The sequence below is a fragment of the Mustela nivalis genome, assembly GCF_964662115.1.
Source record: "Mustela nivalis genome assembly, chromosome: 14".
Classification (NCBI taxonomy): Eukaryota; Metazoa; Chordata; class Mammalia; order Carnivora; family Mustelidae; genus Mustela; species Mustela nivalis.
Window position 1 is genome coordinate 33,357,885 of NC_139033.1, and position 23,464 is coordinate 33,381,348.

General features: G+C 39.0%; 1 protein-coding gene across 9 annotated transcripts in view; it reads left to right on the forward strand.

The window, feature by feature from the left end:
* PIGN (phosphatidylinositol glycan anchor biosynthesis class N) overlaps positions 1–23,464 on the forward strand; it is a 103,293-nt gene that overhangs the window by 77,444 nt on the left and 2,385 nt on the right. For all 9 annotated transcript variants that reach the window (XR_014302872.1, XM_082699381.1, XM_082699378.1 and 6 more), the window contains 5 exons: positions 2,045–2,100; positions 2,393–2,468; positions 4,288–4,361; positions 14,762–14,804; positions 16,972–17,024. Coding sequence is in view for 8 of the 9 variants with exons in the window: in XM_082699381.1 (XP_082555507.1) it covers positions 2,045–2,100; positions 2,393–2,468; positions 4,288–4,361; positions 14,762–14,804; positions 16,972–17,024 (302 nt within the window). In the remaining variant the exon portion in view is untranslated. The remainder of the gene's footprint in view (positions 1–2,044; positions 2,101–2,392; positions 2,469–4,287; positions 4,362–14,761; positions 14,805–16,971; positions 17,025–23,464) is intronic.

A 23,464-nucleotide genomic window follows, 5' to 3' on the forward strand; every position in this document is an offset into this window, starting at 1 on the left:
CCTTCTTCTTCTTGCCTCTGGCCGGTTTTGCTCTCTCTCTGCAGACTCCTTGCACTCACGCTCGACCAATCCACACTTCTTCCCTTGTACCTTCGCTTGAACCCTGCCTCCTCCTGAAGTATAATTTCATTTTGTCTTTGTTTACTACCAAGCTCCTTAAAAGAAAAATTTGTAGTTGCTGCTACCATTTCCTCTCCACTTACGTACTGTACCCCTAAGCCTTGAGCAGTGCCTGGCACACGGTAGCTCTGTGAGTACGTGCCCCTGTCCCTGCCCAGGCTGTGCCGTCAGTGGTCTGCAGGGGCTCCCTGATGGCACAGTCCGGGCTTCGATTTCACTTGACCACTTACAACATTCAACTCTGTTGATTTCTCTTCCTTTTCCGTTTCCCTCCAGGACATGTTCCAGGTTCTCCTCTTAGCTTTTATCTCATCTCTCTCCTCCTTCATTAGAACATACTCTTTCTTTGTCTGATCCTGAAAGATGTTCTTCTCCAAGCTCTACCCTTAACCTTCTCCCCTTACCCTGCCTAGACGCTGTCACCCTCTCCTGTAGCTTTGACACCTCCATGCAGACAACTCTGAGATTTACTTCTCCAGCTTTGACCTCTCTTTACCTCACGAGCCATATGTCTAATATCCTGCTGAGCATCACCAAATGTATGTCCCAAACTGACTAACAGCCACCCACCCCTCTCCAAAGTCTCTCTGACAGGCCTCATCTTATTGAATGGCCTCACCATATTCCCAGTCACCCAGGCCATCAAACTTGTCATATTTAACTACTTCTTATCCAGTTCTGAGGTCCCACCGTCTCCCCTCCTTCTCTGTCTCTGCTCCCAGTGCATCAGTTCAGACCTTCCTTGCCCCTGCCATGAACTACTGAAATAGCTTTTCCAATCGTGTTTCCTGCCTGTAATTACTTATCTCCCTGATTTGAATATCACTGTCACTTGTGTTTCTTGTATCGGTCATCTAAAGTGTTTCTGGCTTTTCGTTGTCTCCACAGTAAAATTCAAGGCTTTTTATTGATATGCTACCAATATGTGTTCCTGCTTTATCTTCGGTTGTATCTTTCAGTAAACCCTAAGCTTCTATCATACCTCTCAGTGTTTCTTCACTATGTCTTTTATTTTCCCCATTTACCTTAAAGTGCCTCTCATAACCTTCTGTGTATCCACATAATCCTATCCTCCTAATCCGAGTGAGCACTGAGACTATTTTATTCATATTTATGTTCTTAGTGTCTAATTTTGCCTCTGACATATACTAGACAATAAATGTTGGTTGGTTGGTTAGTTGATTGGTTGAGTGACTAGATCCTTGAATACATGTGAGGTTCAAGTGACCAACTCAAATGCCACCTTTTCACTGAAAGTTGTCATAATTCATACATCCTCATCAGTGTTTCTTTACCACTTTTGTGTGTATGTGTCTAATAATAAAATAGCTGACATTTATTGAGTCCTGTCAACGGGCCAGCCAGTATTTTCTAGTGCTTTCCTAGCAGTTAGTTCTTAAGACACCAACAGGATTAGTATTTACCTTTTACTACTACACTAAAACAAACATAAGATTAAAAAGTGTCCAAAAGATGTCTGACATTTGCTCGTGTCTCATTCTCCGTTGAATTATTTGAGAACATGGTCTCTTATTTTTCTCTGAGCCTTCCAAAGAACTAGCAATTTCACATGTGTTGGGCACACAGCAAGTATGTATGAGCTGAAACAGTATTTCTCCTGAAAATATCTATCTCATGCACTAGGTCTCTGTTCTTGTGAGAAAATCACCAGTGGCCAGCTCCAGATACAATACTCTGATTTGCTTTTGGTAGAGAAGAGGAAAATGGCCTCCCAAAGACACTTGTGACAAGGATAACCTCTCATGCCTCCGGTTCTTAGCACATTCCCTCTTCAGTCTGGTTCTTTCAAAATGCATTCACAAGGAGGTATAATGGAACATTCACTTGCAACAGTTTATGCCCACATGTGCAGGGTAAAAATCAAGTTATCCTCTTGTTTTGGCATTTCCTTAACTGTATTTAGGTTTTCTTCTTAGTGACAGCATTTTTTGGAACTGGGAACATAGCTTCTATTAACAGGTAATTTTAAATGAAAAGAGCATATTTATAATGAAAGATAATACAAGTTAGGATTTTGCTCCATACCGTGGTTTTTTGTACTGAAGGGTATTTTGGAGATTGGTATGTTACTGGCGCATAGAGATCTACCTCATTCATTTTAGTGGTTTCCTGATATTCTTGATACAATATATGCTTGTGTTTTAATAAGAGTAGTTTCAGAAAGTTAGTTTAAGCATCCTTTTTAGTAGAACATTCTTTTAAAGTTACAATGTGAATTCTAAAATCTTTTTTCTTTATGTTGGTTCCTTAGCTTTGATCTTGCCTCTGTCTATTGCTTTCTGACCGTGTTTAGTCCTTTTATGATGGGAGCCCTGATGATGTGGAAGGTTAGTTTTCTTATTTTCCTGTTTTCTTAAGATATTGATTATCAATTCATCGTGACATTAAGATTATGTAACATTATATGACTTTAAGACTATGAAGTCATTGTGACAGAGTGAAATAGCATAGAAAGAAGATACCTTCACAGACGATGCTGAATCGGAGTTGGGACCCCTTAGCTTTTACTCCAAAATACAGTTAACCTTTTTGCTTTATTCTTAAGCCCATTTAAATTCCAGAGTACAGATTCTGTATAACTCCTGGGAAGTCCTATCACAGACGATTAAAGCCCGTGGGGAAGGGCAGTGCAGATCAGAACCGCAGTGCTCCCAAAGATTCTGTATGCTCCCCACGAGACTACCCACATGTTGTGATCTTTTCTCAAAATCCATGTACCTGGAATTAGTTGGTAGACTCCACAAATCCGTCACTGAGTGCTTACATCACTGCAGCAGCACCAGCTGGGTGCTGACCACACCACGATAATGACAAATTTCTCAGCTTTGGAGGGTCAGACTCCTATGGAACGTAATTCACGTTCTCCCCTTTCTTCTGTCTCATTCCCTCTGCCCCAGTGCTTGGCACAGTTTATGGAGTTGGTATACATCTGGCTAAAATCGAATTACCTTCTGTCAGATCACATAAATACTAATTGTTAAAAGTATGTTTCTCTTAATTGGATTACTCTCCTTTTTTATTACTGTGTTAATAATTAATAAATATGGGACTATATTTGAGATAGGACCTTTAAAGAGATACTTAAGGTAAAATTAAGGTTACCAAATGTAACCTTAGGAAATGTTAAAAAGATGTTTTTCTCATGTTCCAATTTCTATTGCGTTATTTTATTTTTTTATATTTACCTGTTGAGTTATTTTAAAACATGCATTATTTCTTGAACTTTCATTTATGTTTTTAAATGATAATTGCTCTTTTTTTACTTTCCTGGAGGCCATTGGCCTTTCGTTAAAAATAAGAAAAAAGTAAAGAAAAACAAAAGTTTAAAGTAGAATATTAGATCTTTATTCTCCAGCCTCATTCAGAGCTTTCCTGAAAAAATGCACCGGACGGCTCTTTTTGACTAATGTGGCCAGAAGTGAAGGTTCTCCCAAACTATTTTAGTCTATGTCCTTCACTTGAAGGAGTCTTACACGGTGCTGAACACCATTTCTTTTCCATATTTTTTCTTTTTTATTATACATCAAGTATATATATATTTTTTTAATTGGTTATTAAAAGCAGTATCTCATAATATTAACAGCATTAGCTCTGGATTATGGGTTTTCAACCAGTATAAATTATGATATACTTTTCTCAAAATTTTTTAACAAATACTTTACAGTGAATATGAATTATATAATCAGAAATAAAGTTTCATTAAGATAAATGCACCAGGAGATTATGTTTATAGAGTTATAGTATCAAGTGACCAGATGGATTCAGGGATCTGTGAATCAAATTATCAAGCTCTATAATTTATCTGATTTGGGTATTTTGTGCCTCTCACACTCTCTCAGAAACATTTGAACATGGTCCTTAATTATTATAATGAGTCAGAACAAAAATTTGTATTAAGTTTTATTTGGAATAAGTGTTGATATTTATCTTTTTATTCTATATACAGTATTGATAATAGATTTTTAAATCCGTTTCATCAGTATTTTATGTGACATCGATGTCATGATTTTATTTCAGAGTTTGCTCTTCACTAATAGAGATAAAATTTATTTGAGAAGTTGAAATACTGCAGAAATAACATTTATTTTTAAGTTTTTCAAATATTTCAGCTACCCACGGCATGTTTTTTTTTGTCCTTTTAAACAGATTTTAATCCCCTTTGTTCTTGTGATGTGTGCTTTTCAAGCAGTTCAGCTAACTACCCAGTTATCATCAAAAAGGTAAAGTGAATGTTTATGAAGTGTTGGACTTGCCCATGTTCAGGCAGTAAGAGTAGGTATGTGATTGCTACAGTGCTGTGACAAAGGTTGCTTATTACAAAAATGAGAGAAAAATGTTGTACCCTTATAGCCAGAGTTCAACTGTCATTAGAGGAAATTAGTTGATTAGAGCCCCAGCAGACAAATATGCTTTCTCAAGAATAAAATGTTATTAAAATATTATTCAACCCAGTGAAGAGCTTCCCTAGAAAACAGTAAAACATAAATGTTAAATTATAGTTAATGACTTGTTGATTATAGATATAACTGTGGTTACAGAACACAAGGGATATCATTCTGTTTTCTTTAGGGTTATTTATTAAGTATGTATGAAAGAAATGTACTAGTATTATTTCATTTTACTTTAAGTCAGCTGTTCTACATGTCAATAATTTACATTGCTTCTTAGTCTTATTTTTTACATATTTGACAAATGGAATGGGAATTATTCTTTCTAAGTTTTGAGGAATTTCTGGAGCAGTCAGTCTTAAGCAATCATGATTCTCAAAGAGAAGCTATTAACTAAACTATTTGCTTTTTTTAACTAATAAAATTGTCTCATCAGCACAGGACTGATCAGTCTCTCTGAAAGACACTTGAGATAAATATGAAGCTTCTTAGCAGTTCCGTTATTCTTGAATCAAACTGGCATATTCAGTGCTGAAAGAAATAACTAATATTAGCATAAATTTGCATGTTCTTTTTGAGGAGTTTAAGCTAGAACTGGGTTTAGCATATTATGCATATGCCATAATAACAAGTATAATTTTAAAAGGTTTTCTTCCACTGTTTAAAAATTGTAGAAATTTTTTTCTAGTTCAATTTAGTATTTTGTAGGATATTTACATAAATTTTTACAGTGAAAACATTTATACCTTGTCAGTATCACATAAAAAATAGTTACTTAGATGCAATTAAAAACTGGTAAAACACGTACTTTCTTGCATCTCTGTTAGTGGATACATTTTTTTTAGCAGGGATTTTAAGGGATTTTTTTTAGCAGGGATTTTAACTCAGAGGAACTGGTTACATGTGGAATGAGAAGTAGAGGTGTGTTAAGGATCTGCCTTCTGCTCAGGTCATGATCTTGGGGTCCTGGGGTCGGGCTCCCTGCTCAGTGGGGAGTCTGCTTCTCCCTCTCCTTCTGCCCAACCCCCCCACCGCCACTTATTTTCTCTCTCTGTCAAATAAATAAAATCTTAAAAAAAATACTTTTGAAAAAAAATGATGCCTTTGGTTATAAATAATGAAAATCTAACCTATCCCCTCCTGTCAGGGAAACAGTTTCTTTCCCAAATGCCTCATCCAACAGATTTCAGATTATGTCTGAATGAACTCTGACGAGCACACATTCATTCTAACCTGGAAGGTGATTAGAGAGCAAGAAGTAGTAGTTTGGAATGGGTGGGGGAAACAGACAACCTCAAGGGCCTGTTAAGAGTTGAGAAAGGTATTTTGAGGCTAATCCACTTCACAGCTTGAGATGACCTGGAACTTCCTCACCTTTAGAAAGCAACAAAGCACAGGAGAGCTGAGGAACAGCTGAGAAAGAGAAGGTTTTAGGACTACAGAAGTATTTGACAATCAACCAAATAAGGAGACCTAAAAGGGATAATTCTCTGTTCTATAGTTGATTACATACTCAAATATACAAGAGAGCCATGGATAAACAGTAGTGATTGAAAAAAAGAATTTGGGGAGGTCAAATTGTCAGTAGTGTGATCTAGCAACCAAAAAGCTTCTCATGCCCTGTACTAACTGAAATGAATATAAGATGTTTTGACAATGTCATTTAAAATATACTATTCTGTTTTACTAGATGTTTTGATCTTCAGGATAGTATGCTTCCATATTTAGGAATTCAAATTTGAATCAGAATTCTATCTATATTCAATTACTTTTATTGCAAGAGCATTTTCTAGGGTAAACTATATTAAGCCAGCTTAATTTTTAAATTAATTTTATATGAAGTGAATATTGTAAAATTTTTTAACAAAGAGGGGTGCCTGTGTACTCAGTTATTAAGCGTCTGCCTTTGGCTCAGGTCATGATCCCCAGGGTCCTGGGATCGAGCCCTGCATCAGCGGGAAGGCTGCTTCTCCTCCCACTCCCCCTGCTTGTGTTCCCCCCTCTCTCTGTCACTCTCTGTCAAATAAATAAAATCTTTATTTTTTTTTTTAAAGATTTTATTTTTTTATTTGACAGAGAGAGATCACAAGTAGGCAGAGAGGCAGGCAGAGAGAGAGAGGAGGAAGCAGGCTCCCTGTGGAGCAGAGAGCCCGATGCGGGACTCGATCCCAGGACCCTGAGATCATGACCTGAGCCGAAGGCAGTGGCTCAACCCACTGAGCCACCCAGGCGCCCAAATCTTTAAAAAATTTTCTTAACAAGGAAATTTGGGTTCATTTATCTAATTTTTGTCTATCTTAAAATCTATGAATTTTAGTTTGTGCTGGTGTGATTTCTTTTGATGGTCATTATCTCCAGCAGGTCTAACTAATTTACCTGGGTCAGAGTATAGAGGGGTTTTTGTAAAGAAGATTTGCTTCTTCCATCATTAATGTGTCACTTACAGATTTTACCCTGGTGGCTTTAGCTTTCTCTGGTGTTATTTGGTGGTTTAGGAGCAATTTTGTAGTGTTCTATGGAACTCAAAGGTAGAAGTTCTCATATGTCTATAAGAAATGTCACAATGTGTAGTAGTAGCCATTTTCATTTTTTATTTTATGCTGATTATGTCTACCATTCATTTAGCATATAATGTTTTGAGTTTCTATTACAAACGGCCACTGTTCCAGCTGCTGGTAATACAGTGGTGAATAGAGCTTACCATCTACTCACTGAGATGAATAAGAAATAAAACAGTTGCCATGAAATGTCAGATTGTGTTAAATGTCAGGAAGAAAAATAGATTGAAGGGGAGACATTTAAGCAGAGACTGAAATAAACACAGAGTGTACCATGAAACTAGACGAGAAAGCACTTTCAGGTAGAGGGTGTGGAGCATACACAGGGCGTGAGGTGAGACTGGGTGTAGAGTGTTTGCAGAGCAGCAGGAGGGCCGCCCATAAGCAGAGTGTGCTAGCAGAATTGTAGGAAGGACAGTTGGAGAGATAGGCAGGGGCCAGATCATAGGAGGCCATTTTGGCCATAGTTTGGACTTCCGAATTTTTCCTAGTTGTGGCAAGAAGCAATTGGAAGGTCCCAAAGACTCCGTTGTCTGTTCTATGGCTAATACCCTTAGGAGGACGAGAGTAAAAGTAGGGAAGTGGTTGGAGGTGACTATTGGAGGTGAATGACCTTGGTGGGTTGGTGGAGGTGATAAGAGGCAACACTCATTATCGTTTGTATAAAAACCCAGTAGCATGCATTTATTTCTTGAGTCAAGGAGTACTCATGGGACAGTCTCAAAAGATCTAGTTGCTCAGTAGCATGAAAACAAGAGATAAAATATCAAAACTAACCAGCTTTTAATAGAAATATTATTTCCAGAACAAGGAGAGCAATAACCCCATCCTACGTCCATAGTAATTTGATCACCATAAATGTTAAACACTGTCACATTGATACCTTCCCGGCTGAACAACATATGAGTAAGCAAGGGAGACGAAGGACACATTCAGGAGGAAATGGCAAGCATGCCGAAGGCTTCCAGAGTAGATAGTGCCTTGGGGAGATAATGTGTATCATGGCTAGGAGAACAGGTTCTGAGGCCAGACTTGCTATGTTGAAATTCTGCCCTTGGGGCACCTGGGTGGCCCAGTCAGTTTAGCATCTGCCTTCGGCTCGGGTCATGGTGCTGGACCCCCAGGATCAAGCCCTGTGTCGGGCTCCCGGTTCAGCAGGGAGTCTGCTTCTCCCTCCTCCTCTGCTTCTCCCCAGCTCATGCTCTCTCTGTCTCTCTCAAATACTGTCTCTTTCAAATAAACAAAATCTTAAAAAAAAAAAAAAAAAGGAAAAGAAAGTTGCCCTCTCACTAGCTGTGTGACCTTGGACTGGACAACTTCCCTGTTCCTTAGTCTTAGTCTCCACATACTACTTCAAAATTTGCTCAGGGAAAGCTTTTTCCTTCTTGTTAATTGAGTTTTAGATCAGACATCATATTCTCTGATGAACTTTTCTTACCCAGCTGCCATCGCCTCAAATTCCTAGCTAAAATTAGGTAACTCGTACAATGATGGACCTTTTTTTTTTTTTTAAGATTTATTTATTTGAAAGAGAGAGAGAGAGAGAGCATGCCTGCAGGGGGAAGGGGCAAAGGCAGAGGGAGAGGGAGAGAGAAACTTCAGCAGACGGCACACTGACTGTGGAGCCTGGCGCAGGGCTCCATCTCATGACCCTGAGATCATGACCTGAGCTGAAACCAAGGTTTGGACGCTTAACTGACTGTGCCATCTAGATGCCCCATGATGAACTATTTCTTACTTTCCTATTTCACACCCTATTGTGGGCTCAGTTGTGTGCCCTCCCCCATCCCCATACCAACAAAGCATATGCCAAATGGGACTATATTTGAGATAGGACCTTCAAGGAGATAATTAAGGCAAAATGAGGTCATGGTGGGCCCTAGCCCAATATAAATGGTGTCTTTATAGGAAGAGATTGGAACCTCCCCACACACACAGAGGAGAGTCCATGTGAACACAAAGGAAGAACATGGCCATCTCCAAGCCAAGGAAAGAAGCCTCAGAATGAGAGCACCCTGCCAACACCTTGACCTCAGACTCAGCCTCCAAAACTACAAAAGAATACGTTGCTGTTCTTGAACTCCCCGGTCTGTGGTACTTTGTTATGACAGCCCAAGCAAACTAATACACATCCTATGAACTCTGAAAGGGCAGAGATTCTATCTTTCACTGTGTCTTTAATTTTATCTAAAGTTTTTGGTACAAGGAATGAAAAAGAAACTAGTATATATTAGGCACCTACCATATGCAGGCACTGTTTTAGATACTTTACGTAAATTACTTAATTTTCTTAACAGCGCTATGAAGCAGGTATTACTTTGCCCATTCTACAGATATGGAAACTGAGGTTAAGAAGATAGTAAGTACCCTAATCAGGTGTGTCTTACTTTGAAAGGGTTGTAGAACATCATCTGTGTCCTACAAGAAAATGTGGTTTTAGAAAAACATCTAAAAATGTCAAACCAAACCTCAAAAAAGATACTTAAAAGTCTATTGCATTTAAATTGCATTTTTTTGTTTCAAGTTTTTATTTAAATTCTAGTTAGTTAACATACAGTATAATATTGATTTCAGGAGTAGAATTTAGTGATTTATCTCTTACATAACATCCATTGGTCATCACAAGTGCCCTCCATTGGCCCTCCATTTGTTCTCTATCATAAGAGCCTCTTATGGTTGCCTTCCTCTCTTTCTTCCCCCAACCATGTTCATCTGTTTTGTTTCTTAAATTCCACATACAAGTGAAATCATATGCTATTTGTCTTTCTCTGATTTGTTTTGCTTAGTGTAATACACTCTAAGTCCATCCACATCATTGCAAATGGCAAGATTTCATTTTTTTTGATGACTGAGTAATAGTCCATTGTATGCACATATACCACATCTTCTTTAGCCATTCATCAGTCAATGGACATCTGGGCTCTTTCCATAATTTGGCTGTTGTTGTTAATGCTGCTATAAACATTGGGGTGCATGTGTCTCTTCAAAACAGTATTTTGTGTCCTTTGAGGGTAGTTCTATTTTTCACTTATCGAGGAACCTCTATGTTGTTTTCCAGAGAAGCTGCACCAGTCTGCCTTCCACTAACAGTGTAAAAGGGTTTCCCCTTTCTCTGCATCCTCGCCAACATTTGTTGTTTCCTGTGTTAATTTTAGCCATTCTGACAGGTGTGAGGTGGTATATCATTGTAGTTTTGATTTTTTTTTTAAGATTTTATTTATGGGGCGCCTGGGTGGCTCAGTGGGTTAAGCCGCTGCCTTTGCTCGGGTCATGATCTCAGGGTCCTGGGATCGAGTCCCGCATCGGGCTCCCTGCTCAGCAGGGAGCCTGCTTCCTCCTCTCTCTCTGCCTGCCTCTCTGCCTACTTGTGATCTCTGTCTGTCAAATAAATAAATAAATAATCTTTAAAAAAAAAAAAAAGATTTTATTTATTTATTTATTTAACACAGAGAAAGAGAGAGAGAGAGAGAGAGATCACAAGTAGGCAGAGAGGCAGGCAGAGAGAGAGGAGGAAGCAGGCTCCCTGCTGAGCAGAGAGCCTGATGCGGGGCTCCATCCAGAACCCTGGGATCATGACCTGAGCCGAAGGCAGAGGCTTAACCCACTGAGCCACCCAGGCGCCCCGTAGTTTTGATTTTTATTTCCCTGATGATAAGCGATGTTGAGCATCTTTTCATGTATCTGTTAACCATCTATCTGTCTTCTTTGGAATGTCTATTCTTGTCTTCTGCCTATTTCTTAACTAGATTATTTGTTTTTTGGGGGGTGTTGAGTTTGATAAGTTCTTTGTAGATTTTGGATACTAACTCTATCAGATATGTCATTTGCAAATATCTGCTCCCATTCCTAAGATTGCCTTTTAGTTTTGTTGATTGTTTCCTTCACTGTGCAGAAGCTTTTTATCTTTCTTTTCTTTTTTTTTTTTCTTTCTTTCTTTTTTTTTTTTTTTTTTTTTTTTGTGAGAGAGGAAGAGTGAAAAAGGGAGAGAAGGAGGGTGGGGGTGAAGGGCAAAGAAGAGGGAAAGAGAACATCTTCAGCAGGCTCCATACCCTGTGCAGAACCTGACGAGGGGCTTGATTTCACAACCCTGAGCTCATGACCTGAGCCAAAATCAAGAGTCAGACACTCAACCAACTGAGCCACTCAGGCACCCAAAGAAGCTTTTTATCTTGAAGACCCAGTAGTTCATTTTTGCTTTTGTTTCCCTTGCCTTTCATCATGTGTCTATTGCTATGGCCAATGTCAAAGCCTGTGTTTTCCTCTAGGATTTTGATGGATTCCTGTCTCACATTTAGGGCTTTCCATTCATTTTGAATTTACTTTTGTGTATGGTGTAAGAAAGTGGTCCAGGTTCATTCTTCTGCTTGTTGCTGTCTAGTTTTCCCAACACCATTTGTTGAGGAGACTGTCTTTTTTCCATTGGATGATATTCTTTCCTGCTTTGTCGAAGATTAGTTGACCATAGTGTTGTGGGTCCATTTCTGGATTTTTCTCTTCTGTTCCATTGATCTTTGTGTCTGTTTTGGTGCCAGTACCATCCTGTCTTAATCCCTGCAGCTTTGTAATAGAGCTTGAGTCTGGAATTGTGATGCTTCCAGCTTTGCTTCTCTTTTTCAAGACTGCTTTGGCTGTTTGGGGTCTTGTGGTTCCATACAAATTTTAGAATTGTTTGTTCTCGCTCTGAAAAATGCTAGGGGCATTTTGGTAGGGATTGCATTAAATGTGTAGATTGCTTTGTGTTTCTTTTTTTCTTCTTGTCTCAGAAGAACCAGAGCCATAGGGTGGAATTTTTATTTCACTGATTTTGATTCAAAGAAGAAAAGTATTTTGTAATTGGGTCTATGTAAGTTGGAGTAGATTCAGTAACTAGAACCATCAAAGCCCATGCTAGGCAGAGCTTTCACTGGGACTGTTACTTTGAGAATTGGTGCTTTGTTCAGAAGGCTTTACCGAATGACCATTGTGTTCTCCACATACTCTTAGTTTAACACACTTATTGTGTGTCTGTTATGTTAGACTTGTTTTAAATTATACATAACACTTCAATTAGATATGATAAGTCTGACTTGTGCTATATGTCTGTGTATGTGAACTACTGAGTGACATTTCTATATTTTAGACCTATAGTTTGAAAAACAATTATGTCTAAAAGAAGCCAAGGATGATTCCAGAACAAGCGTACTGACTTTAGACTAGTTGAAATGGAACTGTGTAATGCAGTTCAATGATTGATCACATGAGTTTTCCCTGGAGGAAAGACTTTGTTAGAACATTAAACTTGTAAATGAGATGAGAGAAATCTAAGCTTTCTTACAGCTTTGTATTGTATACAGAAACTTTAAAAATCTGAGAATACTTTTCATTGTTGTTTTCTGCTTGGGCTTAAGAGGAAAGCACTAGATGATAAAAATGATTGCATTTTTCCCTTTTATTACCTAATTGTTATGATACCTTAGTGGGGGAGGGAAATTTGTCCATTTCTTCTGCAAATAAAAAAGCTAAGTTTCTGTATTACATATGAACATTAAGTTCTTCGTTGCCTTGTTAAGGAAATCAGGTAGGCATGCTGTGACTTTTTTTTTTTTAATCTCAACCAAAATTTTACACCTTACATAAAAATTAACTCAAAAGAGACCGCAGATTCAAACTTTTAGGAAAAGCATAAGAAAAAATCTTTGAGGTTTGGGCTAGGAAAGAGTTAGACTTGACACCAAAACCATGATCTGTGTAAGGAAAAATTGATAAGTGGGACTTAATCAAAATTAAAAGCTTTTGCTCTACAGAAAAGAAGATTCTATTAAGAGAATGAAAAGAGAAGCTACATAATGGCAGAGAATATTTCCTTACGAACTATGTATCTGACCAAGGACTACTATCCAAAATAAAGAACTCTCAAAACTCAACAGTAAACACCAAACAGTTTAAAGAGAAAATGAGCAAAAGACCTGAGGGCGTATATAGATGGCAGTTGAAGCTGTTCAACATTGTTAATGGTGAAGGAAATGCATAGTAAAACCATGGTGAGATATCATTACACAGTGATCAGAATAGCTAAAAATCAAAAGTAGTGACATCAATTGCTGGTAAAGATGCAAAGAAATTGCTCTCATATATTGCAGAACATATATTACATAACTGCTCTGAAAAGAGTTTTCTTTTCTTTTCTTTTCTTTTCTTTTTTTTTTTTTCAGGATTTTATTATTTGTCAGAGAGAGAGCACAAGCAGGGGAAGCAGCAGGCAGAAGGAGAAGCAGGCTCCCTGCTAAGCAAAGAGCTCGATGTGAGACACCATCTCAGGACCCTGGAATCATGACCTAAGCGGAAGGCAGGCATTTCATGGACTGAGCCACCCAGGCATCCCATAGAGTTTTAGTTTCTTAACTAAGCCAAACTTGCAACTGCCATAAGATCCAACAGTTACACTCTGTTGCATTTTTCCTAGAGAAGTTAGAACTTATGTTTGCATAAAAAACTCTACTCAAGTGTTTATAGCAGCTTTATTTGTAATGTCTTTCAGTGTTTGAATGGTTAAGCAGACTGTGGTACATCCATAAATGGAGGGCTACTCAGCAATAAAAAGGATCAAACTACTGATACATTGCAATTCTGTAGATGAATCTCAAGGGAATTATGCTGAGTGAAAAATACAATCCCAACAGGTTACAAGTGTTACGTAAAGGATTCCACTTACACAACACTCTCGAAACGACAGAATTATAGGAATGGAGAACAGATTAGTGGTTTTCAGGGGTTAGGGGTTAGGTAGGAGGTCGTTGCAGGGAGGATAGATGTTGCTATAGAACAGTATCATGAGGGATGTTATAATGGTGGAAACATTCTGTATCTTGACAGTATCAGTGTCAATATCCTAGTTGTGATATTGTACTGTAGTTTTATAAGATATTACCTTGGAGGAAACTAGGCCAGGTGTACATGAGATCCCTCTCTATTGTTTCTTTTAATTGATGTAATTATCTCAAAATTAAAAGTTTCATTAAAAATTGTAATTCTGGGCAGCTGGGTGGCTTAGTTGGTTAAGGTCCGACAGTTGATTTCAGCTCAGGTCATGATCTCAGGTTCGTGAGATCACGCCCTGTGTTGGGCTCTGAACTGAATATGGAACCTACTTGGGATTCTCTCTCTCCTTTTGCTCTTTTACCCACCCTTTCCTCCTCTCCCCCTCTCTCTCCAAAATAAATAAATAATAATAAATAAAAGGGGCGCCTGGGTGGCTCAGTGGGTTAAAGCCTCTGCCTTTGGCTCAGGTCATGATCCCAGGGTCCTGGGATTGCGCCCCACATTGGGCGCTCTGCTCAGCAGGGAGCCTGCTTCTTCCTCTCTCTCTACCTGCCTCTCTGCCTACTTGTGATCTCTGTCTGTCAAATAAATAAATTATTAAAAAAAAAATAATAATAATTAATAAAAATCATAATTCACATCCTTTTCCTACCATTGAAATACATATTCAAAATGTTAAATAGCATCTTTGAATTCCAGACCATCACTGCGGGACAGTCGCCCATTAGAATGTGAAAAGAGCCCTTCTCTAAAATAGTATTTTCAGAAGTAAAAATACTAATAGAAGATTATCTGATTATTCTCTTTTTTATTTTAATGTGCTTTAAAACTGTGCCTGTTCTAGTACATGTAAACTTTCTTTATTTTTTTCCCCAGGCTTTTTCTCATGGTTCTCATCATATCAGACATTATGGCTTTGGTAAGGCATTATTAGATATTCAGTATAAATAAGATTGAGAAAGTTAAGTGCTGATTTAATTTAATCAAGGGAAATCTGAATGCATTTCTGTGCATGAAATCTTTAGATATTAAGTTTTAAGTGCTGGCATAAATTACACGTATAAATTACTTTCTTTTCATATGACTTATGCAAAAAGGGTGTTCTTCTGAAGGTGTCAAAAGTCTTACTTGGTTTATTTGCATCTGTCATTTTATACCTCGTCTTCCATGGTGCATTGTGTCTGAAATGAGCCTTCCATAGGAAGTTCACAGAAAAAGCTAACTTTAGATTTAGGTAATACATCATTTTCCTACTTGAAATGTTGATTGTTCTAACCCTTCTCTAAGATTGAGAAAACGGAGGAAAGGAAGGAAGGAAAGAAGAAATAGAGCTTTTCAAGTGGGAAGATGTTACCAAGTTAATGACTCTCCTAAGTGAGTTCTGAGTAAGGAGCACACAGGTGGGCCCCTTGGATGTAGTATATTAAGAAAAAGAACCTACTTTACACCTACAAGTCTGGGGGTTCTCAAAACTGCCCTCAGGTTTGATAATTCACTAGAAGGACACAACTCCTGGAAAACAATTATATTCACAGTTATGGTTTATGATAGGAAAGGATACAGATTAAAGTTATCCAAGGGAAGAGATTCTGAAGGCAGAGTCTAGGAAGGGTCCAGCTGTGGAACTCTGGCCCTGCCCCCCCCGTGGAGTCAGGACGGCATCACCCTTAGAGCATTCGTGTGTGATGCTCACAGGGCCTGTTGCCAACGAGGCTCACAAGAGCCTTGGTGTCAACTTTTTAATGGAGATCAATCACATTTTGTTCCCATGACTGACCTTTAACGTTCAGTCCTTCTAGGGGTGGAACTGATACCACATGGCCCAAAGCCCCCAGTATAAATCATGTTATTAGACAGTCTAATGGCTAAGGCCCCCAGGCAAAATACTCCCATTAAGCATGACATTCCATGGGCCTAGAAATCACTCCAGGCAGCTGAAGGCAAAGGCCATATTTCTCTTTGGGTTAAGCTCGTTCTTCACTATATAATATCCCATGCCAGAACAGATGAGAGACACCAATGGACTAACTTCCCAATCAGATTCTTAGTCACTTGGTTTAGGTGAGAGCATTTTTGTGTTCTGTTGAATTGGGTATTCGGTATGTATCTGAAATGGACAATAAATAATAATGTTAGAAAAAATCAGCTTTCAGTTTTCCTCACAAAGTGGCAAATGAGTAAGACAGGTTAATAGAAAGGAATGTAAGTTCTCTGATTAATTTTATAAATAGTCAGATTGTATTCTTTAGCTTACAAAGCAATTCGTGTCCTCGCTTCTGCTTACTTGACCAACATCGTCTCAAACCTTGTTCACTCCATACCAGGCTCCTTACCTCGCCCTGCCGCTCCCTCTGGACTCCTGACATTTATATATGTTCCTCCCTCTGTCAGGAACATACTCTCCTCTGATCTCCTCAGACTCCTCTTTCATCTGACTCCTACTTTTTGCTTAGATCTGTAGACTTTTTATTGGGACAGCCTTCCCTTACACTCCATCTGTACCCCTTCCTTTGTGTTCCCATAATTGCCTGACTTTTCCGGTATTAACACTCATCACACACACACACACACCAATAATTTGATTGAATTATTCACTAGATTATATAATTCCCAAAAGAGAGTTTATCTCAAGGACCTAACACAGTGATTAGCACATAGTAGGCTGTCAGTAGGTATTTGTTAATAAATGGATGATAAGGCAATTTTTTACTGTAGTCTTTGGTATTGTTATTGTCTTTTATTAAACTCGGTAGAGCCTGCAGCTGATTTCAGGGCCTTGAGTTCAAGCCTCACGTTGGGCTTAGAGCTTACTTATAAAAATTAAGTTCGTTATCTTTATTTCTAGCTATTCATAAATGTCAATTTTGTGTTCATTTGAGTGGTAATGCTATGTCTTGCTTTTAGGCCATTGCTCCTTTTAGTCCAAGCAGAAATTTCTGTAAAGAGCATATTCTTACGAATTCTAATCATATAGTAGTTATGAGAGGTCAAAAGTCTGAAACTCATAATCCTAAAATAACACTGTTTTTCATCTGAATCAAAATCCCTTTGTTTTTAATGGAGCTATATTTTGTTTTATTTTACAGCATTTTTTCTTCTTGGTCAAGGATGATGGCAGCTGGCTTGATATTGGAACAAGGTGCTGTATATATTCACATTGAAATTCTTAAGAATACAGTGAAAAAAATAATAACTTGACATCTTAGTAGAAGGTACCAATTTTATTTTTGAGGTAAACATAACAAGTAGCAATTATTTTAAGCCTCTGGAAGTGAGACATGTCTCTCCATTTCTTAGCATTAACACATTAGCACGTGTTTTCTTGGGATGATGTGAGGATAGATGCTAGCTCCGGAGAGAATGACAGGACGGCGGGGAGGGGTAAGAGAAACTGTTTGAATCTGATCTGGGTTTTCAGAGTCTGTCCTCATAATCTCCCGGTCTTTCAGTGGCAGTATGAACTTTGTGTGGCAATTTAAATTGAGTGCCATCGTTATCTGCCTCTTAGAATCTTTAATATGGTTACATTTAACATGTGAGACCTTACAACAGTGTTCTAGTATAATCTGAACAAAACGTCGGTTTTTTCTTTATTATGATTTGAGTGTGAATGATTGCCATAATCTGTTAAATTTCTTCTCTGAGAGAAAGCAAGCAAAGTCCATCTTTTTGCCTTTTTTGCTTTCAAATGCATTCGAAGGCAATACACACATTTTTATAGACAGATTTTATTTCATTTAGTCAACGTTTATTTAGTACTTGCGTTGCTGGGAAGTGCGTGGGTTTGGGTAGGATTGTGTTAGACATCCTCTTCTCTGCTCCTGCCTCTTTCTCATCTATAGACATGGTCCTGCTTTCTCACTTATAGACACGTTTGCCTCCCTGCCTCATCTGATTTGAATCTCCTTCATTCCATATGTGCCAGGCATGTAAAAGGTGTCACTACGTCATTTTGTTGTCATTGCTCTTAAGCTTGAATGCTTAGGGAAAGTTTTGATGTCTCGTTCTCTCTCCAGCCCTCTGATCCCAAAGTGTCCAGACAAGATAGTGGGGGAGAGCTCTAGACCACAGGCACATGGCACGGTCAGTGAGGGACTTAATCCCTCTCATCCCCACCCCCCGCCCCCAGTCTCCTGTAGTTGTCTGAATGGGCGACTCCACGTGGAGCACCAAGGACAGCAGCCAGCACCTAAGAAGTTTCCGTGAAGGCAGCTATTAGTATTGATGTTACTCCATGGTTCTGTCGTCTGTCCTTCAGGGTGTTTCTTGTGTTTCTCCTTACTCTCTCTGACATTTGATTAATTTTCTTTCATTTTAGACATACGCCAGGATTTTGTTTGGAATGTATTCTCATAAAATATAGTATTTTCGTGTGTGAGACTTTTTATTTTTATTCTTTTGAGACTTTTTATTTTTATGTGTAAAATAGAGAAAACAAAACTTAACATCTTACCTTTTTTTAAGTGTACAGTTCGGCAACAGTAAGTATATTCACTCTGTTGAGCGATCTCGCCATCACCGATCCCCAGAACTGGGAGCTAGGGTGAGCTTGACTGTAAAAGGGAATGTGGGAACTTTTGGGGTGATGGAAATACTCTCTATCTTAACAGCGATGTGAGGGTATTTACATGGTGTACCATGTGTCAGTACTCATCGAACTGGAAGCTTAAAGCCGTTCCATTTTCTTACATATAAATTATTCCTCAAAGATGACTCATAAGGAAAAACAGAATAAAAACTAATAGAAGAAAAAATAACTAAGTGTGAAGTGAGAAGGATAGAGTATAAGTAGGATCAGTTATCCTCTTTCCTAGCAGGGACTTCATAGATAATGTTTTATTGTTTATTTATTTGTTAATAGATAATGTTTTAAATTGATATATCAATGAATAGCAACATAAAGATACTAATTCATGGTAAGGAGGTAACCCCCAGAAGATCTAAAAAGAGAAGAGGCCAAAGCAGTTGTCTTGAGGAGTGGGGAAGGAGAAACAAGGATTCTCGGTTTTCATCGTAAATCTTCCTCCAGTACTGTATGTTTTTCGTACTGCATGTTTGACTCTGATAAAAATCAGAGGGAAAGGAAGAAAGGAAAGGAGAAATACGGGCAGTAATACATGGAACTCCCTCGCCTCTCCCCGAGAATTGATTGTCCTTTCATTTCACTCGGGAGTGTGAGGAGTGATACCACAGCTGGAAGGAGTGAGTGTCCCTCAATACAGCAATTCTGATCACGCTCTGTTAAAGTTGGGGTTCTGGAGCCAGTACGGGAGCCCAAATGGAGTAAGCTCATTGACAGAGTCGAGTCACGGCAGAGACTTAGCCACAAGGTCAGAGCCAGGCTGTGCATTGCAACACAGGGTCTACATGGCCAGCAGCTGGTTGTTTGAGACGGGAGCCCGAAAGACTCAATGAACGCAATTCAGAGACCAGGGAATCACTTTACATTAGATAAAGGCAAAGTAAGACAGAAGCTTGAACTTGAATAGGAGGTCCAGGATGTCCATCAAAGGATTGCCCCAGTCACACCTCTGCCACAGATGACCAACCTTTGGGTTGTGCTGCAGTGTTTTAAGGATCTCCCAGCATATTATTTCATGCGATCTTTATCATCACGCTGTAAGGTTGCTACTCTTCACAGTGGACATATTACTGTCTGCATTGTAGAGGTGAGAACACTGTGGCCCCTTTTAGAGATGAGGAGATTGTGACTTGCTTCTGTCACAAACCGGTAAATGGAGGAGCAGGTATGGAGGACAGCACTTCGGTAGCCAAGGCGGCAGAGTCCCCACTGCCCCACACTGCCTCTACTTACAGGGAATTTCCCGAAGGCTTGGTTTGTGATGCTCATAAACTCATTGTTAGAAGTCGCTTTGTGTCTGATCCTGTATGTGATTGTTGCAAAGGAACCATTCACTGCAGAGTTTTGGTAATATATGTTTAGGATTTAAAGGAGAAAGAAATATTGATTAGGAGGGAATGAGCCAGAAGTAGCTGATTGTGTCCTTTGATGCGCAGAAGTTTTAAATTTTTGTGTAATCCAATTTATCTATTTTTATTTTTGTTACCTGTGCCTGCTTGATCCTTTTTTAAAAAGAGGCTTTGAGCCGTTGCAAAACTTATATTTAACATCTAGCATGACGTTCTCCCTGGCACTTGCATGCTACCTCCAGGCCTACTTCTTGCATTCCTTTATACAACCATCATGGGAATAAAGTGCTCATCAGAGCACAAAGTAATTACAGAAAGAGAGACTAGAGATGCATGAGACAAACAGTGAGCATCATTCAAACCAAGGCGAACACAATGGTACCTCAGCCCTTGCGGTTTGAGAATGCTTTGATGACCCCCCACTCTGCGGTACTAATCATGAGAAAAGGACGTTAACACCATGTTTCAGTACTATAATTTATTGATGATACTTATTAAAATATTATTTAATTGATTTGTGGTATACAGGGTAAAAACTATGCTTCAGGAATATTTTGTGGTAATAGGACTTTCTATAATGGGAGCTGCCCTCCACACACAGTGACAAGTGCCAGGTTAACCTGGAACAGTCCTTGTTGATGTCTGTTGTCATGGTGCACTCATTACCCCCACCCCCACAAAAGCCAGAGGGGCTGGAAAGGTGATAAAGGCATAGCCAGTTAGTAAGTTAGGCTAAACCACAGTTCATTTCAGTCTTAGTGCTCCGTCCGCATAGATCTGACTCCCATAGGTGAAAAGGGTTGCTTGTCCTGAGAGGCTTCTCGAAGGTGGGTGGAATGGGGGACTTCAGAGCTCAGGTTCTGTTCACCAGGCTGAGAGCAGTCAATGGTCCTCTGTCAATTGCCCACATAGTCTTCTGGTCATCCCTGCTGAATTACCTCCTAGCTCTGTTGTTTGTCTTGTCTCTTAATATAAGGCCCCAAAAATGCCCTCTTCACAAAGAAGGATGATTGTAGAGGGGAGGTGGGGGATGGCAGGGGTTGGGATAAGGAACCAAAATGAAATCCAAGTTAGAAAAATTGGGCTTCTAAATGGAATTGCCTGGATTGAGTCTGCAGGGGGATGTTTTTTATTTGCTGCTGCTCCTATTGATAAGTTAGAATTCTAGAATCTGGGGCGTCTGGGTGGCTCAGTGGGTTAAAGCCTCTGCCTTCGGCTCAGGTCATGATCCCAGGGTCCTGGGATCGAGCCCCGCATCGGGCTCTCTGCTTATCGGGGAGCCTGCTTCCTCCTCTCTCTCTCTGCCTGCCTCTCTAACACCTTGTGGTTTCTGTCAAATAAATAAATAAAATCTTAAAAAAAAAAAAAGAATTCTAGAATCTTCTCTGTGTATCATGTGTAGCAGTGATGGCATGTACCACCTTGGGGAACCATGTAGGACAGGTCTGATGGGCACAAGTGGTTCATGCATGTTCATCAGCATCTAATTTATTGCCAAGAAAAAGGCTTGGATAATGGCTGGAAAACATGCTTCAAAAAGCACCATATAATAGGGTTCACGTTATCAAGACTTTATTTTTGTACTTTATCCTGCATTCTGTTTGTGAGAATGTTGCTTTTAAGCTGTGGGTTTCTAATTATTCCTGCGTGAATGTGTATATGAAAAGCTGAGATTTTTTTTGTCGTGTTGTAGGTATTACTAAATTAATTGGCAGTTTGTTTAATGGGATCTAGAGTTACTTGAATTGTGCTCCTGTGGTGGTTTCCTTTTGTGGCAAATTCTATTTCGGAACTCCTTTTTATTAGTAATACAGTTAATAACTTTAGCCGTAACATGCCTATTATATACAGGAATGGAATGTTGTCATTTTGCCCTTACTGCTTGGTTGCCTTATGAAGACAGAAGCAGTAAGAACATGTCCCAGGATTCTAGAGAGGAGCGGGAGTTCACCAACCCCATGACTGTGGTCTGCACATGTCTGTAATGGTCATAGTGTCACCATGGTGATCGCTGTGGGTTTTCAAAATCAGTTTGAGATTTCCTCAGCTGTTAGTTTCAGGTTAACAAATAAGTACTCGCTACTTTAAAAATGAAGATTGTATTATTAGGGGATGAAACAGTATTTGTGTTTATGGGTATAGTCCAATATGTTTAAAAATGCATCTTTGGAGCAGATTTTACCAGAATTAAACCGAGGCTCTTAAAGGAATATACTGCAGTGAGTAGAGTCGGCTGAGCCTGCGGCTGGGAGCTCGGTGATTTTCTGGAGAACCTTGTGGCATCAGGTGTTCTTTGAACAGCCATGTGAAAAATATCCTGCCCAGGCCATAAAACTGAGTTGGGCTGTCAGAGCTCCAATTTAATATTTTCTTCTTTTGATCTTTTACACTGTGTCTTCATTCATAGTGAGTCATAAACTTCACAGAGTCCTGCCTTTTATATGGCATCCTAAAAGAAGTGCATTTCATAAACTAGAGCAAAAGTTCCTTTGAGATAATCTTCATAACTATAAAAACAAATTTAAATTTATGTTCTAAGTGTATTTGGTATGAGGTGGATAGAGTCAGCGTCACTGATTTGATTGGTTTGATTTGATGGTGGTGTTCATTTGGACATTGTTTCCTGTGTGCACTATTTATACTTTATTAAAATACAAATGACAGCTAAAGTATCATTTCTCTATAGATATGATAACTTCTCATTATGTTCAGTCCTATATTAATACCCTCCTAAATGTAATTAATAAGTGCCATAAAACACCTTTGCTCTTATAATAAATACTAATAAGCTTTATTAAAATCAGTGATTCTCAGACTTTTTCTCCCACATCTGACAGAGATGACCTGCTTCTGTTGCCCTTTACCCTGACTGAAAAGTACAGTCAGCCTGTTAGCACCTCGTACCAGCTCAACAGGCCTTCTCGGGGCCTCTGTATCCCCCTCCGGGCAGAGACCCTGTCCCTCTACCATCACATGGGGGCACCTTGAGAATTCCTGACGTCCACATGGTCCCAGGGAGAGAACGCGAACAGTTGAACTCGTTCAACTTGAAATTGGGTGCTCCTTTAACTCTGCTCCGCTGAGATGACAGAGACTTGATTAATGGAAAATATCACCAGCTGAATGAATGCCTTATGGCTCCATTGCTTGAAGATGATGAGCTTCACAACTATTTCCTACCAATAATGGTAGCTTAAATGAGCCCAGAGTTTGTGATTTCAGGCAACTGTAAAGAGATAAGTGATCTGTGAAATACCTTTTATGGATAGACTTCCACTGAATTTGAGGATAGCCACCTACCTACTGGCTTTATGAAACTTACTAAGAAATCAAGTCATATTTAATATTATTTGTATTAAAGTAATTTAAAATGTTAAGACTGTTTCAGGTGATTTAAAGTATTAAAAGTGATAAAAGTTCTAAAAGAGCAAAGTCTGGGAGACAGTAGTTTTGGCCTGGAGATTAATGATGAAATGTATCCTTTTTCCTTTGTTCAGATGCTTTGACTATAAAACTTTTTCTTCCCTGAATTTGAATCTGGGTAACGTGTGTGTGTGTGTATTTGTGTGTGTGTGGTAGTTTTGTTAAAGTACTTCTAAATTCTGTCAAAGCATAGAATGGCCCGCTTTAAAATGTCAGAATACTTAA